General features: G+C 40.4%; 1 protein-coding gene across 8 annotated transcripts in view; it reads right to left on the bottom strand.

Annotated features, from left to right (window-relative positions):
* The window catches only part of gab1 (GRB2-associated binding protein 1), a 52,948-nt gene extending 34,804 nt beyond the window's left edge, over window positions 1–18,144 (bottom strand). For 5 of the 8 annotated variants that reach the window (XM_084344223.1, XM_084344227.1, XM_084344229.1 and 2 more), the window contains exons 1-2: window positions 17,640–18,104; window positions 17,378–17,533 (exon numbers count right to left, since the gene is read on the bottom strand). In XM_084344223.1, coding sequence (XP_084200349.1) covers window positions 17,378–17,449 — 72 coding nt within the window. In that variant the 5' untranslated portion in view covers window positions 17,450–17,533; window positions 17,640–18,104. The other 3 variants (XM_084344225.1, XM_084344226.1, XM_084344231.1) reach the window with 3 other exon arrangements.
* Window positions 18,145–18,970: the final 826 nt, after the last annotated feature.

The raw sequence follows: 18,970 nt of genomic DNA, 5'->3' as shown, positions 1-18,970 counted from the left end.
ACACAATACTTGTTCAGGTTATGCAAGAGTTTTCAAACTTCCATTCGCTTCCTGTTTTCCATATTTTTTATTTCCTATCGCCCCAAATAAACATCTCCATAATGACGTTGGAGAATATCCTTTTGACAGTTTAAGTTAGACTCGAGCCTTCTGCTGAGAGCAACAAGCTAACAATATTTGTAAAAAGCCAACAACAACAGCATCCAAATGATCAAAACAAAATGCTAAATGACAATCTCACTGCTTGTTAAAATCTGATTCATGTCTCTTTACCTGGTTCTGAAGGGTCCAAGCTTTGCGCGGGTAAACACGAGAAACATGGCAAGAGAAGCGAGGTAAGCAAGCTGCTGACCAGCCACTGTTGTCGACTGAGTCTGGCCACTTTCCTGCCTACCCTGCTGACTTCCCTCCCCTCCTCTTTACTCCATAAAGTCTGCAACACCCTGCTCCAATAACCCCTGACCCACAGGAAGTAGACACAATGGACTGAAAATAACACACCACCTCCCCTGGCAACAACTGCCCACCCCAACCTCCATTGCACATCGCTTCTACACTACAGTCCACCTACAATACGTCGGCCCAAGATAGGTGGGCAGGACCAAAAATATCAGCCACTATTCAACACGCTGTGCCCACATGCCAAAAAGTGCACCATCCCACTTTGAATACCAAGCATGGCTTTTGATTCACTCCTGCACATGCTCAAGTCAGACCAAAAAGGTCCATCTATAATATTATAGGTTATTATTGTGGACTTATTTTTACATGTATTGCTTCACTGGGAGCCTGCAGTGGCACAGACTCGCAGCTCTGAGCGCAGTAGCAGGTTTCACACTACAGCAGGTTGTGGGTTGAGCGGCAGACTCATGACGGTCCCACTGCTTCCTGTAGGGGGACCACTGCCTGGTGAGATGGATGACTTCTCCATAATCAGGCCTGAAAAGCATCTGTGGGTGAGTATGTGGGCCTATGTGCTTTTATGTGTGAGTGTTTGGCTTGTTTGTTAATTTCTTCTGATGCTGTATAAACCAATGAAGCAACACAAAGTTTACTTTGTAAATTTCGAAAGGCTTTTGATTGATTACAATTCAATAAGATTAAAAAGGCTGGATAATAGGTACCTTGTTAATACTGTGTTAGTCCAGTCTGTGTGCGCATCTCACCAAATCCTTATCCGTGCAGTGAGCAGCAGCAGTCTAATCCAATCAGCCCAATGAAAATTATTCCAAATCACATTTAGTGGCCAGTGAGAGGTTGCCTTAGACATGATCTAATTAGCCCCTCTCTTGCTAGAGTCGGTCCACTAGGAAATGGCTTGAGATGCCGTACACAGAGATAAGGAAATGGACTCTGATATGCACTTCTGTGTTGCCAGCGTTCAAAAAAGAAGCGCAGCAAAACAAAGAAGTACAAATCAGATTATTAAATCAAAGGACAAAGAATTAGTGAATGCTGTCGTGAATTAAGGTGCTTCTGCAAATGATATTTTGATGAGCTGTCCTTCTTAGATGAGAAATGCATAACATGCTTATTAACCACATCTGTAGTCCTGTTCTACGAGCTGAGCTGTGAGCATGCCGAGGCTTGCTAAGTTAAAGACACGCCTCCTTTTTCAGCCAGTGGCCTGAAACTGGTACACACCTCCACTCTCTGTTGTCACATTCAGATGATACTGCTTCACTTTCAGCTGAAAGGGAATGTGCGTGGTGTGAACGCATACCTCATAGTTTGTGTGCTGCATGCGTGTTCAAGCGATCCCGCACAGTGATTCACATTTAGGGAAGAATGTGTGGAATCCCTTGTGCACATTCATTTTAAGCCACCAATACAGGCAGCAAAGACAACAATGCTAAATATTTTTCCAACTCAACCGTTGCGCAAACGGTCCCAAAACAATGTCAGCAATTTATTGTTTAAATGTTTTCCTCTCTCTTTAGCTGTGGGCTCGCTTCTGTGGGTGTGTGCTCGCATGCCTGGAGATTTGTTCTAACAGCTTGCATTCATTCGTACTCAACTCACCTGCAGTCACCATCTCTAGCACACACAGCTTCTCTCAAAAGTTTTCATTTCCTAACCTTTTTAGTCCATGAACGATTGTGTTATTCAACCAACTATGTAATGCCTAATAAAAAATGTATACATTTGTGCATTTTACAAGTTTTACAACCATCCAAGAGAGAGGCAGAGAGGCCAAAAGGCAGGTCTTGACTCACTGTTAACATGATATTTACCCAATATCTGCTTTCAAGGATTCATCTACTTTAACCAACCACATTGTCCAATCCTCCCAAAAAGCCCTGACCACAACACCCCTCTGCTGTTACATCCAACACCAATGACACACAAACTGGAGTCCAAGATACATTTTTTGTTGGTGACGTTTAATGAAATAGTAAAAATCTAATACTTTGCTCCTGCGACACTGCAGTCTTTTTCTTGCTACTAGCTGAGAAAATATAAGAGGGACATGGCTCAAAACATACAAGTGGTCAGTTTCCTCTCTGAGCCACTCACAGTATATATGGTCATTTTTTTCTGAATAAATAACATAATTATGCTGCATAAAGTGGACATTTGGAGGACTCATATCAACAAGTTACAGGGAGAAAACAGGATGCATGCCCCTGATCCATAAACTATACTGAATCTGCCAAAAAGCTGGAAACAGCAGACCTGCTATGACTGCTTGAAATCATTATTCCTTTATTGTGTAATCTGCTAAAGCATCAGTTTTATTTGAATATAGTCAGAATCGAATAGTAAACGTTGAGCAACCCACCATGATTAACAAATTAAAGAAGCTGTAAAATTTGTACACATCATTCAAACAAAGCTGGTTAAATTGAGAAAGACACAGCACAGAGACCGCAATGGTGGTAAAAAGTGCAGGTTGCTGACAACTGTCAGCTGCAGATATGTCTGCCTTCTCTCCAATATAATGGAATAAGATAGCACTCGGCTTGTGTAGCTCACAACGCCAAAAAAATACATTTTCAAAACTCAACAGCAATGTCTCTTTCCAGAAGTCATGACCCAGTTACACTAGATAGTCCACAGACACTGTTGTAAGCACTTTCATGTAGGAACTGTTTTTCTTTCTACTGCCAACTGTAGCATCCGTAGAAGGAGGCATGCATCAATGGCATTGTCCTCAGATGAGCTGTAACTGGAGCTAGCGTAGTTAGCTAGCTTCCATGAGCGAAAATGCTTGGTGGGTGTAATTAGGTAGAAAGAAATTAATTCTTATAAGAAACTGCTCACAACAAGGCCTGTGGATTAACTTGAGTAACTGGGTCATGATTTCAGGAAAGACACATTGTTTTTCTTTTCAAATATTGGAAAGAAGGCAGACGTCTCTCTGGCCGGTATCTCCAAAAGCTGGCAACTCACATTCACTAACATTCAATTCAACTTACATTCGAGATGGATAAATAGCAATACAGGTAAGAGGAAAAATGTGTTGATTTTTTTTTTACTTGGGGGCAAAATAAGAGTGCTATGTGAACCTTGGGTTACGATATTCACATTAACTCAAGGGTTCAATAATGCAAAAGAAGTCCACATTATCTTAGAGTAGCAGTTACATAATTCACTTTTTTCTCCTGAACAAAGTATCATGGGTTCATTTAACCCCCTTCACACAGAATGACGTTTGTTTCCAAATGGTCCCGTTTGTTCTAAACAAGGTCTGAACATGACGTATACTAATTCTGACTGGGCTTTAAAGCTGATGATTAGTGGCATAAGCCCTGCTAGTTATTGTAAATATACAGCAAAACAACACAAATCCGGGTGAAATAAGGCCTCTTGATGACAAACGTCATTGGTTCCTAAGCACCAGTCATGGCCAGTCAACATTTGCTCTATTACTTAGGTATCGTTCTTACTTTCTTGTAGTTCAGTTATTGCTTCTCCAGCACAGTGTAAATTCATTTACATTGGCTTGAGGTGGCAAGGGCAAAATCCAGGTCACCAATCATTATCTATTACCCTACAGAGTAGGAAACAACATTAAGCTCAGGGCATGGAGAAATGAGTTTTGTGCTTCCAATAGGTGAATTGTGCATGTCCCCTCCAGTCCAGTTCGATGAAAGTAAAAAGAAATTAAAAAAAACACATTTCTTTCTTTCTCAGCTTTTCAACAAACTGTTTTCTTGTCACTTCACAGGAAGATCAAATAAAATTTCCTGTCACACTTGTGCATGATGACAAAATAACCTGTAATGATTGATCTTTTGATCAGAAGACACCAGCTGCTTGTGGAGGGAACAAGTATCTGACTGTCTCTGTTTTACTGCTCCTCTAGTAAAGAAACATACTGACAGAAACTCAGTGTTACTCCCTCCCTTACACACAACAATTACTATGGCTCCTTTATATAACCAATGGGAATCTTTGCTGAAAATGATTCCCAGACTCAATGTACTTAATTACCCTTGTTCATACAGTGCCCTATTCAATCTGCATACTCTGAGGACGGTTTGTGAGTGCAGATGGCAGCCCACTCACAGCCATGAGAACCAAAGCTGCACTGGAGATAAAGACCAGCTCATCTGACTTCAGGATGTGTTAGTCCCCAAAACACAACTTTATCACATTCTCCCGGTATCTCCTTGTTGTTTGGTCTTTAAGTTTTAATACTTTTTTCCCGGATACACAGGAGGTCAAAATGTTGCATGCTCTGCTCCTCCACAACCTTGACATTTTTATCCACTGCATTCTTCCTTTTGATTACCTGCTCTCCCTCCCTCTGCTCTCCCGTTTTCATCCTATCTGCCTCTGCTTCTCCTGCCCTCGCCAATCTAAGCTCTCACACAGAGTCACATGCACTTGTCAAAGCCGCATCGTTAGAATTCAACACATTCCTTTGGCATGGCAGACTTGGTTCACATGATCGCGCTGTTCCTTGACCACTGACGAGAGGGGCTGAAACAATTCTCCTTTCAGCGCCTTTTGGCCTGTGCACAGTCAAACAGTGCAGTCCAGCCAAATGTGTACATAATAGTTCAGGGAAAAAAAAAAACATGTCACAGTAGAACAGCCTGTGACATATATTAAGATTATAACACATACCACAGCACGTGCAAAATATGTCTCTGAGACTTAAAAGAGTTCATATAAAAGCTGATTTTCCTATTTCAACACCACTGTGGAACAGCTAGTGCAACTTGTACTTATTAGTATATGTAACACAGATGTTGAGGAAGCAATTACTCCTGAAGCAAAATACCCCCTAAATCTCAGCTAAACTGCAAATGTGTCCGTTACACTGAACACCTGTAACTAAACCTGCTTATCATAAAAGGCTTGTGGCGGAAACCCCCTTCATCATTTTCATTATTAATAGGCCGTAACATTTTCTATAATTATGAATTTTGCCAATTATATTTTCTCTTGCATTAACAAACATGACTGGTTGTTGCATGTATTCTTAATTTTTTTTATCTGCTTTCTTATAATAATTACAAATAATTAAAAGGCAAGTAACACACATCACCAACCTGGAGCTCTGCTTGGATTTCAAACAGTTAGTTGTTGGTTATCCCAATGCCATGGTCTTAGAGCAGAGACAAAAATGTTATTCCACAGGTTTCCAAGACACACCCGCAATAAGTGTAAAAAGAAGAGCAGTGTGCCAGGGGAAAGTTCAGAGAAATAGCAAGAAAGTAGGTGGACAAGTGGAGGAGGTCCTCCAGACTCTCAGCTCCCAATCAGGCTGGAAACGAACGCTCACTGAGAGCAGGGGTCTTTGCTGCATCTCTGTGTGTGCGCGTGTACATGTGTGCACGTTTTACTGCGTCCTCTGGCTTGAGGCCAGGCCAAAGATATCAGGCAGCACCATAGTAACTCTAATGCAATCAGGGACGGTGGCCACAACAGGACCAGTGGTGAATAGCAAAGAGCCATCCATCTTTCTCTGTCCATTTCTGTACCTTCTGAGGATTCTTAGCCTAAAACAAACAAACTGATTTTTTGATTTTCTTAAGAAAGCGATGTTTGGAAACAAAATAAAAAGACAAATTAATGGCGATTAGATACAGACAGCATCTATTTTATTGAGTGCCTGTCTGAGTCACAGCAACTTGGGAAATTACACAGGTCAGTAGCAATATTTCGCATCTAGTCTCAAGGCTGACACCCCAACACCCCTCTGTCTAACTCAGCCTGTCCTTAGGCCGGCACAAACATGCATACATATTGGTGCACATACAGCACAGAGCAAGAGAAGAGGGGCAAAAACTCCCATGACAGCAGTGGGCTATATTAAGGTGCTGCAGACACAGCGGCTGGGGTCAGATCACACAGCACCACATAACTAAAGTGCCAGCTGCATCTCAGTGTGTGTGTGTGTGTGTGTGTGTGTGTGTGTGAGTGTGTGTTTGGGAAATGACAGGTGAACCTTTAGACCTAAATGTGAACAGATAGAGTCGCACATTTTTCTGACTTCAAAAGCTGCTCTCAAACCTGATCACTCTAATCATTCAACATTTTCAAGCACTTAAATTTCTCCAAGGGCTAGGATTAAGCAGAGGAATACAACAAAAGTTCTCTGGATTATGTCCCTTTTTATAATAACAGTCATTTGTACAGCCTTCTGTGAATCATTTGGTACTCTGCATCTGGCTATTATTCCACTCTTAGGCCCACATCTAGTAGTTTTGACACAGCTGACTTTTTAGTGCTGAATTTCACATTTGTAGAAATTTCCCATCTAAAAAGTGGACTACCCCATAAAGAGGAAGTTTTTTAGGATCTGGGTCACAAGACGTCTAGCCGCAATAGTTTCCCTTTGTCAGACTTAATCATTAACATCACATTAGCCGATATTTTTTTCAGTCCATGACTTCAAGCCCTGAGGCAAGGTTACACTGACAACATCAAGTAACTTGTGATGTCTAGTGTCACTGCTGACTTAAAATTCTTCAGAATCCAATTGGGCTTTACACGTGTTAATAAGAAGGGAAGCACCACAAACAACATTCAAAACACGGAATTACAACTAGCTATCACTTTCAGATTGATTGACAAGGCTTTGAATACATAAGATAACACTACACAACATCAAAATCAAATTTTAGAGCTGAATTATTAGCAGAGTTTAATTAATCAAGCAGTCAATCAACAGGATTGCCAGCTACTTTGATAATCAATTGAATGCTCATGTAATTTTTAAGCAAAAATTTAAAAAATTTAATGGCTACAGCAACAGCGTTCTGGTTGAAAATGTGAATATTCCCTCGTTTTCTTAACTGTGATGATAAACTGAAATTCTTTTGGTTTTGAACTGCTGGTGAGACAAAATAAGATGGCTAAAGATGTCGCCTTGGAGTCTGGACCCTGGGAAACTGCAATTTTATAGACCAAACCATGAATGCATTAATTGAGAATATAATCAGATTGTAGGGTTTTGGAAAACCTCAAAACCCTGCAACATGAAGACATAAATAGGTCTCCCTATCAAGCTTACACAGTAACCCTGCTTCGTTAGAAAAGCTATATTTCTAATCATGATCAATCGAGGAACTGCTTTTTATCATCCCTAAGCCAAAGTCTTATTTTAATAAGACGATTAAATGCAGCACGGCCAAAAGAAAACATTTAATATCAGCATGCTGCAGAGGCTGCATAAAGGGACGTACAGGTCAACCTCCAAACAAGGCTGTGAGAGCTAATTTCATCAAGCAGGTGTGTGAAGTCATCTGTGACCACGTACATACCCTGGAGACTCAGCTTAAGAGTAATCGTGGTCTCTATGTACAATGAGTTTAGAGGGCCTCCTGTTGGTGAGGAACAGGCCGTCAGCGTGACTCAAGTGGTCATCCAGATTAGTTTTCCTCCTGAGTTCTTGCTGAATCCCATCAAGCACCACATATACACCTCAGCTCCTGCTTAACAGGTGTGTGTGAACTTCTATTGTCATTGCAGCAGTGCTACAGTGATGATAAAGCTTAATGTTAAATGTTACTTATGGACTTTTAAATAGAGTATGCTTCATGATGATGGCTTTCAAAGTATAAAATTCTTCAGTGAGTCACTGATCTCAAGTGAGTCATAATGACATCTTATGTGTCAGGGTACTTAACACCTAGAGAAACACAGCATGGTATATTGCCTGCAAAATCAGGTTTACCATCACTTTCATCCTCCTTCATTCAGAGGGCTTTAACTGTTGAAGCTGATAAAGACATGGTACTTAAAAAAAAAGATTTTGTAAGAGTAGGGGGTAAACGCATAAAAATAACAATATAAAAGGCGGAAAGGATAGATAGAGGAATGGAGGGAGAGAATATAGGACCCCTCCTCCTCTCTCTTCACCCGCCATCTGGTAGCCATCAGCGCCTCACACAGGAAGGGGCGGCCATGCCTTGCTGGGGCGCCAGGGAGCGGCTCTTCTTCCCTCCCGGTGCTGCAGAAACAACAATCGGCCAGTGCGTTGCATTGCAGTGCAGTGCAGTCCAGCCCATCCTAGCCGAAGCTGGACGGCCAGCAGCAGCAGCCCAGGACCAGGCGCTCACACCCCAACACTCCAGCAAAGAGGAGCACAGAGCAACCTCACATTCCTGCTGTCTGTGGCTGCCAAGAAGCACTGGGAACGGAAAGAAAGAGGGAGAGAACAGAGAGCTGCTCTCACTGGAGGCTGCCTAATGGTGTTGCTTTGAGAAGCACTCCAGCCTTTCTCATCCCGTTTGCTTACTCTTCATTCTCCTCAACAATGATGACAAAGTTATTGATTGCCATTGTGGTATATCCCAGCCTAGATGTCACTGCATACATTTTTATAGTCCTACACCATTAGTCTGGAAGCGTTTTCCCCTGCTTTGCAGGAATTCAGGGAATGCACATTATCATAAATTTGGCCCAAGTTCTGTTTGTCCATTTTTCCTCAAATGACACACACACCAATCTGATGGGAACAAAGACCCCACAGCCTTTTTGTCTGGTTAGTGTAGACCATCTTTGGCCATCTGTGTTCTCCTACGAGTCCTGTTCTATGTCCAAAACAGACTACAACTACATTCTGAAAATAGAAAGCTGCCTTATGACACATACTATTTTTACTGGCTGGCGTCATTAGCTGAACAGTTAACAGTTTACATGAGAAACAATGCAGAGCAAGTATGTGAGACTTTTGTCTTTAAATTTAAATCTATGTCACATCAGTGTATGAGAGAATCATCCTGATCAAACGTAAGAAACTGGAACAACAAATGATGACGTGTAAAATTAGCCTTGGCAAATAGTAGAGAAGTTTCTGTCATCTGCATTTAATAATAGCTGCACTTGAAACTGTTCGACTTGGCACAGTGACAAATAGCACAAAAGGATCATTTTACAACACAGCATACTCATATTCTAACAGAAAACAGTTCACAATCCTTTCCCTAAGTTTCAGACAGGCAAACCAAGTCTGAATGAGAACCAATGCTCTATAGTCACTCCGTGCTCCTGCTGGTGGACTTGGCACATAGGACAGTAAACAGCTGCACCAGGCAAAAAGAGACACATCTGTTTACAAAATGCTCTGTGTCAGCCTTGACCTACCAATTCAATCCGACAATCTCAGTGCTCCACTAAGGCAACACGTTGAGTTTAAAGAATGATACAACAACATGTTGGGAGGGAATTACGAATAAATTTCACATAGCGCCGACACTACCCTGATGCAAATTTGGTCACAATGACTATTTTATCATCTTTTGTTGTACAGAAACACTTTTTTTAACCTCCTGAATTTTTAATGACTTCATCCTAAAATACCAGTCACATGCAAAAATACTGCAACCAATATTATAATCACAGCTTGTTGAACATTAATACCCTGTGGACAATTTCTTGGGTCATTACAATGTATTGGTATTGGGAAATTCTTCCAATACTGAAAGGCTCAAATCTGTATTGGCAAGTGCACAAGTCTATGCGCCAATCCAATACCATGTAATTTATTAGCCTCGAAATGAGTCCCTGCTACTTCTCACACAACCTCCCGTAAACCTGTATGACACTTAACAGTTTTTTAATGCACAAGTATCCAATAACGATAAACTGCAAGTGCCCTATGTAAATTCAAGCAAATACATAACAGAACATCCATACAGGGTTAGTATTATACAGTATCAAAGCATACATAAAGGTCAGGTTAAATGGTATTCATACATTTCTTAGAAATTTCTTAATAATTCGTCCCCTTTATGGATTGCAGCATCAACTTTCAGCTGAAAATAAAGTCACAGAAAACAAACAACATACTAAATTTCATTAAGACCTTTGGGTTAATTTGACTGTTAAACAAAGACCAAAGTTTGCAGCATAGTAAAGCTTTTGATAGAGAGCTAACACGATGGCAGCTAAGCAAACATCTTAGATTTCAGCCTCATTTTGAAACTTTAAAAGAGTGGTGTGCTCGCATAAATAGCAATTCCATTGCTTAAGAATCTGTATTGAAGATTATGCATGAAAGTATCTAGTTTACATGACACACAAGACATAAGCTGTTGCGAAAGGAACCGCATAAGTGAGTTAAAGTTCGGACAAAAGTTGGAGGACCGGACTCGAGGCTAGTTAAATATACATTTGTGCCTTCCAAACTGTCTGTATTGTTCTGATGCAGACAACCAGATCCTGCCAGATGCTACTTATAAATGCTGCACAACAGCTAAGCAGCTAACTGGTGACCACATGGCAACAGAGACAGCGGGGAAACAAAGACACCATGGGCCAGATGTATAAAACTCACTGTAGATTCACGACTTAAATTGTGTACGTACAAAAACAGAAACATGCATATGCATTCTTTTCACAGAGAGACAATGAGATATCCAAAATAGATCAGTTTGGTTGATTTATACGTACTGAACAGCCCCTCTGGGTGACTGGAGTGATATATGCAACTAATGTTATTATTAACTAGAAAACTGCTGTCACATAAAGCTATGATGGATAACGCACATATGATAAAGAAAACTGCATAAGATAGAGATAGGTTGGATGTTTATTTCCAATTTTTAATATAATCTCACTTTTATGCAAAGCTGCAGAAGAGCGGTGAGATGTTTACTATGTGTCAAAAAGATGATGCACTGCCAACTTTCAGACGCCTTTGCTTTTACTGGCTGTTTTGTTTTTGTGGCTGTGTTTTTCTTTGTAATGCAATGACATAATTTCAGGCTTTTACACTCTATAACTATCCAGAAGTAAATGGAGATGAAGTTCACTTCTATTGTGTTTTGGAACAAAGGACTAAACACAAGTGCAGTTCATAACAGATTTTATCAACTGAGAAAAAAAAGCGTCAATCAATCAAATGCTCTGCTGATAAAATTATCACTTTGAGAATCAAACAGTTTAAAATATTATGGAATCAACTAAATTGCTTGTATGCTATACGTTTGTGAGTCTTTCGGCATTACTTTGAAACTATGTTCGTTACTAATTTGGCCATGACGCAACTGATGCCACTATGTATGACACAGTGACAATAGTCTGTGTCTGGGACAAGAGTGGGCCGGTAAGGATAACTATTGTAGTAGCACAGATATAAATATTTAATGGTTATTTGTTTGTAATGGACATTAAATAATTAATGGCACATGCAATCCATTTTCAAGCTGTGGCAGATCAGCACTAGTCTGCTCACTCCAAATGGAGAGCTGTGCTGTTGTGGCGCTCAGGACATGGTCCAGTAATTTTTCTTTGTTAGCCTAAGAGGCTAATGCTGCACAAGTACGCCTCTGTTGCATCCCGTTTGGGTTGCTTGTTTGTTTGTTTCTTCAAGCATGTGGGGAGGGGAGGGGGTAACAGAAAGTGAGTGTTTGTTCTCTGTTCCACTTGCTAAGCAGATTTAATGAATCCTCTACTTAATCAAAGAGCTATGCCTTTGTTTCCGTTTGACTGTGCTGTCACATTCATAGCATACGTTTCCCTTTTCTTTGCAAATGACAGTTGTTTCCAGTCAGCCACAGACACAAGTCATGGCTTATGGTCATAGTGGTGTGTACTGTAAATGCATTCCCTCCAGCTGAGAGGAGTCAAGACCAGCATGGAGCATGTCCTCGGTCTCCCTTTACAGCCATCAGAGGAGGACCTTCAGGGTTCATTATTTTCCTTCTTCCGGTCTACCCTACAGCCTTGTGCTCCAGTACTGAGGCCCTATTAAGGGCTGGACTAAGTGTATTTCAAAATCTTTATCTGCTTCCAATGGGTACATGCCAATGGACAACACAGAATATAATGATCCATATGTGCAGTGGGAGGAAAGAACTGAGAAAATGCCAAGCCAAATTAGAGCTGCGCAATAAAATCAAAAATTATTATCACTGTTATTTTACATATTTACCACAGTGATGATAAACTGAAAATATTCTTCTAAAGCCAACTTCCTGACAACTGTGAACTGCACTATATGATCAACGGATTATGTTTTACACAAACTGACCATTCAAAGATACGCATTGTGTAGCACAGATCGTAATGAATTAAGATGAAGAGTAAATGCAGAGCGTAAGCATGTCACTATGACGAATGACTGTTGTAGAATAAAAAAGCTAAAGCTCTTGAAAGCAGGTGAGAGACACTGTTAAACAAAGATATCAGCAAAATTGGGTTCCTTTAAAATATGGCAACATATTTCTGCCCCCATGACTGCCACTCTCTTTATACAATATCCTTTTTACATTATAACAAGATATGTTTCATGATATTATAGAATATTCTCCCATTATTACTAGATATCAAATCATTTTGTTTTGTTGTATCTTATTCATTGTTCACAAAAACAATGAATCTTGTTCAAACAACTTTTCTCTACTTAACGAGTTTAGAAGATTTGTAGTTTTAACAAGAAAATTACACATTGAGAAAAAGAGAAGATAGATCGTAGCCAACGCAGGCTCCAAAAAATTGCAATGACTGGTTTATATGGTTTGATTCAGTATTATTTGATACTCAGGATGAGACACGGTTAAAGTACATTCCATCCATTACTGCAACTCAGGCCCACCTGTCCCTACACGTATGGAGCCTGTCCCAGAGTGCAACAGGGTGGGGTGGACAGGTCACCAGTTTATCACAGGGCTGAGACAGACAGACAGTCATACTCATATTCACACAAAGAAAAGTAATTGCTTAATATTTTGATAATCGATTAAGCATTTCAGTCATGTTTCAAACAAAAATGTCCAACATTTGCTGGTTCTGGCTTTTTATATGTCAGGACTTGCTGCTTTTCTTTGCTATTTATGATAGTAAATGGGTTTTGGGGTTTTGGACGGTTGAAAAGACAAAAGAAACCATTTGATGAGATTACTTTTGGCTCCTGAAAACTGCACTGAGCATTTTTCACAATTTGTGACATTTATAAACTAAACAGTTAAACGATTAAGTATGAAAATGATGAGCAGTGTAATCGATAATGTAAATAATCATTAGTTGTAGCCCTACTGCTACCAAAGTTGTGCAGAAAATGACCTTGCAACTTCATCCCTCCATCTCCCTAGGTCCCTCTGATCACACACTGCAGATGTTGTGAAGATACCGGTCTCCAAACTGTACCTTTTAAGAATGTTTTTACAAGTGGACCTCGACAGAAATTCACAGATTGAAAGGTAAGAGAAAATGAAAGAGGAAAAGGAGAACCAGATGGAAAATGCAGTGTCAATGAAATGAAAAACCGCAGAGGATACAGTTATGACAAACTATGGCTGGGAAAAGTCCTACAAAAGCAACTGTGGTTAGATACCTTCATGCTGCCCCTGAATGAGACATTAACCGCCAGGAAGTGTTCAGACTACAACATGAATTAATCCACTACTAAGGCCGCATTACAAAAGAAAAATGCTCACTCAGAAGGGATATGGAGAGAAAAAACAATTTATGGCTTCAAACATACACAAACAGAATTTTCACTAATTTAACTGCTTGTATCAACAGTACAGATGCAGATACTATTTCTAATCTGTAAGTATTCATTTTAGTACGTTTTCAGAAAATTGCACAAAGATAAAGTCTTGCTTGTTTTGATGCATAATGGTTATTTACACTGGCTGCAGTGTAATGTCATATGTCAGCTGTAAAGTTTCAAATCAAAGACAGCCTGAAACAACTGTTCATCCATGTGTTGTTTCATTCACAACCTATCAATGACTCAGCAGTTTGACATGATCCTATTGTTTAGTCATTAAAACCTTACATGATTGGTCAACATCTGGCCAAACTTCAGTTATTTTTTTAAATTGCCTTGTCACACTCAGTTCCTTGGTAATGAACAGAGAGGCAACATTTTCTATGATGGTCAGGGCTGCTCAGACACAGGTTGGTCTGCTGAACTGCCTTCACCTTTGAGCTCCAATCAGCAGAAAAGCCTCAGGGGCAAACTTTGCCCTAAGTGGTTAATCAGGTAAGCAGGGGCCCCGGCTTCTAGACATCTACCGTTGCTCAGTCTGGAAAAGATGGCATGATTACACACTACTGTAACGTGTTCTATAGAGTGCCCCTCTTGTTTGTTGATTTCTTGTAACTACATGACTTTTCTTGATTATCTGTTTAAATAAGATAGACATCTGACAGAACAACAAGATTGCACCACAGTGACTGGCTGCTAGTCACTAGCCATCCTAACTTTGCCAACAGACCCCATCAAAAGATTGCCACCAAATGCAACACACACACACGTATACAACCTCAGTAATTTTTGTTTCAAACTGTACAAGTGCTTGATTAAATGACTAGACAAAGAAGTATCATTGTAGTAGTATTGACCCCCAGACATGGTTCTGCTAGTGACATGTACATTTCTAAACAATCCCTTGCCCCAACACTAGCATATACTACCATACTTCTATACTAAGAGCGGTGTGTCATTAGCAGTGTAGCTAAAAAGTAAGCTTTGTTGTGTTGTGTTGTGTAATCCAAGGAAGTAAAGTTAAAAGTAGTTATCTAACAGCATTCCTTAACATCTGTTAAGAAAAAAGATTCATCAAATGACATAAGTCAGCCGATTGTTCAGAAACCAAAACATTTCCTAGATTCAGCCCTAAAATTATTCCACTTATCCGTGCCAGCCTAAAGCCACAATGCTTCATTACCAGCTGCGTGATTTCTATTTTAGAAAAGAATCAACTTCTGTATTTTTTTTTTGGTCATCGACTCAAACAGCTGGTGGTAACTTCCCAGATAGGTAACAGTAAACCAATTTGTCATCCGCCAAAAAAAAGGATGGTCAGCACTTCTATGGATTACAAAGCCTCATGTGACCAAACACAATGACCTTTCACAGGGAGCCACCCACTTTTGTGTTAGTTATTATTCTTAGTTTTCATTGAATGCTGAACAACTCATGAGGGAAAAAATACATTTGAATATACACAAAATAAACTAAACTAAACTAAAATCATTGAATTTAACTCTACTTTTTTTTACAGAAGTGTTGACAACATTACTGAATCAGAAAGCTATAGTTGTCAACAGAGAAAAAGTCATCTATTCAGAAAGAAGAAAACAAGTGCTTTTAATCGAGTTACTTAGTGGCTTGGGGTGGCTACTTCACAATCCAAACATTCTCAAAAACTAGAATGACAGTCAGTAGAGCGCATACCTCCAACCAGGGCCCGACAGCTCTTTCAATTCAATCAAATCGAATCGAACATTAAACTAAACATTTAAATCCCGTACTCACTCATTGATACCAGCCACCTAAATGCACCTCATTTTTTTTACATCAAGATGTATGCATTATTCCCATCCTCCATCCAAGTTTCATGGGAATTTATTCAGAAGTTTTTGTGTAATCCTGCTGACAAACAGACACAAAGATAACTTCCTTGGCAGAGGTAATAAAAAGCCACCAGAAGAACAAACAGTAATGTAGTTTGATGATCAACTTTAAACCACTCAAAATCTTCTTAATAAAACCAGCTTCAGAACACTTCCCAAGCTCCTTGTAACATACTGTGAGATGGCCTCCTGGCTATTCTCTGCTACTGTGTCCAGAAAGCAGTTATGAAACTGGAGCAGCTAGTTGCCATATTCCCTTGAGAACAATTAAGTCCTCCACCAGCCTGCTGTTTACTCTATTGAGAATGAACAATTCTGAATGAAACACTTGGTTTCAGAGACTATGTCAAGTGATGCAGAAGGGAGACCATCCGGAAGTGGGAACGTTAAGTTCTCTGCACTGCATACTGTACATCAGGGTGATCCCTGACACGAAAAATGATTGATTGTTTCTTGAATAGTAAATAAGATGTCATCTCTAGCCAGAGTTGTGAAGCTGTTTGAGATTACCACGAATGTAAAAAATGTTCACAACTGGACTTGGATTTTGACTTCCTCCTCATCAAACAGCTGTGATGCTGTTTTGAATGTGAGAAAGCCCTGCAAAAATCCTGTCTTTGTGTCTTGATTTTAGTTGTATTGCTCTCAGAAAGAAAAAAAACCCCACTTCATTGGACCTGTGGTTTCTGTGGGAACATGCCTCCTTCTTAAATTGCGGGTCTTGTAATTCAAATATCAATAATGGAGATATCCACGGATCCACAAGGAAAGCATGAAGACATGACAGCTAACGTGTGCGACTGAAGTTATTTGCTTATGCGTCAGTGCTGTAGTCGGCTATAAACCATTCACAACAAATAAGCAGAGCGAATCACATGCAAAACAGTGGTATTTCACTGCCAGTGTGTAATATTAATGGTTTTTGTCCTTGTGATGCCTGTGAGCCTGAAAGTGTGGTTGGGCTGTAAGCATCAATAGCTATATAGTAGCTCTGACAAACAACTACTCAACGCTTCATTATGCACATCTAACAACTTTACAAACACTGTTTTAAATGTGCAGGAATGGGGAAATCCTTTGATGTACTCCGCAGCTGTTTTTGTAAATCATTTAACCCTTGGCGTGACCATCTGCCACCTTTGACACAGGGAGTACTGACTGTGACTGCACACTATTGCTTCCCAGGATGATCAATGTATTGTGTTTTGGTGCAAGAAAATCAAATCCTCAGAGGTAATGCTGTGAGATCGGATTTACGTGTGGTGGCATGAAGCAGCCATTGAAGAGGTCTCAGGTTTGACCCAAAACAACAGCAATGAGCCCTGTGGACGTGCCAATAAGCACAACTACAGCCTCCTAACTGCTAACTCATGGGCAAGTCACTCTTATTATAAAGGATTAAGAGGCAAACTGAGCTCAGGGAAGTATCACAGGCTCAGGAAAGGGCAAAACTTAATTGCTGAAATGCACACAAGCAGAGGCCTACACATGTCCGTCACTGCGCCCAACAGTGCACATGAAAAGTGTCCACAGAGTAAAGCTGGCACATTTTGTCTGACAGGTTACTTTATTACAGTGTAACAAATAGGATATAAAGTGCACTTACGTAACGTCTCAACTTTTTTTCAGGAGGAGACTTTCTCAGCCACCCTGAGCACACCACCTCTCCCCCACTCATATCTGCTCCTTTCTTGCTCTCCCTGGAGTTTGAGCGGAGATTTGTTTTTGGCTTCGTTTTGTTTTTGGGAGTGTCTTCTCGTACCTACAGAAAAAAGGACAAAAAACCAGAAAGCTCAAACGGCGAAGTTGAAATATAAATATATATTAAAAAAAAGTTTAAATGTAGTGTCTGTAACAGCGATAAATACCGTCACTCCTCCTTCGAAAGTCGACTCGCCGACAAGGCAGGACTCTGAAATGCACAGACCAGATTTTCCACGAGTTGTAGTCAAATAAGCGGGTATATCCTGAGCATGGAGTTAATAAAAACCTCCGCGGCACCGCCTTTTGTACAAATATCAACGGTGACTTGTGTATTTTGTTCAAACTGGAACGCTGTGGGGGCAAAAAACAGGCGCAGGCAACTGAGAGTCGCTAAGTTTTTTTTTGTTGTTATATGTAACGCTTCATGCTAATTCCCGTCAAAGTGGAGCGATTCCCAGTTGGCGAGATCAGATGTAGATGTCCCACAGTGTACCGGTGCATAGTTGTCGGGGTTTTTTGGCGCAAATTAAAACAATCTTCACCGTAAACACAGTGGTTCCGCCGAGCTTCCCTACCAGTTTACTCCCATGGTTCCTTAATTATGATTGACAGGGTGGCTCCGTCTTTCCCTCAACTCACCCTCCTCTGGAACATGGCGGCGTCAAGCTCACGGGCCGAACGACAAGAAGCCGGAAGTGAAAGGGCCCTGCTTTCAAAATACTGAAGCACGTCAGTTAACGGCTGTCTTACTGATGTTAAGTGAATTTAGTTACGTGTGAATTTCTATTTCAGTATTCGTTTGTTCAAAATGTGAGCAGCCATAAATAGCAATGCTCATTTGTATAATCTTTCAAAAATGATGGCTAGCTATGCGAATTATTTAGAGCGATTTTATCCTACTGAAAGAACAAATGTATTTTAATTGTAGATCACAGAAGCTTCCTTCGATGTTATTTTCATGTTAATAACGCACACTGCATCCCAAATATCTCTTCACGCGCCTTATTGGGAATTTTGTTTTGAAAGTTCCCACCGGATGTTGCATCCTTGTAGCTCCGCTCGCTTTAACAGTCGTTTGGAGGACGGAATGGGGAGGCGGCGGCGTGCAGGGAAAACCGTAGCCCTTCAACCATGGGACATGTAGTTCAAAAATCGTTTGTGTTACGTCCCACTAAACAACAAATGACCGTAGGGCGGTTTCATAGATGAAACATGATGTTGTAGAGCTATGAGCGCCTCTGGGTGAATACAAAAAGTGGCCTCAGTCAGCTGAAGAAAGGACAAAGAAACGACCCACTTCAGTGTGAAAGGAAAGCTCCCAAAAAAAAATCATTGCACGTCTGAACTACACTATCCACAATGCGTGTTTATTCCCTGAAGGAAACGCGCCATAAATATCATTTAATCTTACTATTATAGTAAGAAGCACACTGCACCCACTGGCCCATTCTTAGGTGTACTATACTGGTATAATCTCTGGTATTTTTTTGTTTGA

This window comes from Pagrus pagrus (assembly GCF_965226575.1).
Source record: "Pagrus pagrus genome assembly, chromosome: 2".
Classification (NCBI taxonomy): Eukaryota; Metazoa; Chordata; class Actinopteri; order Spariformes; family Sparidae; genus Pagrus; species Pagrus pagrus.
The sequence above is the reverse complement of the archived record's forward strand: the minus strand, read 5'-3'. Positions and strand labels throughout refer to the sequence as shown.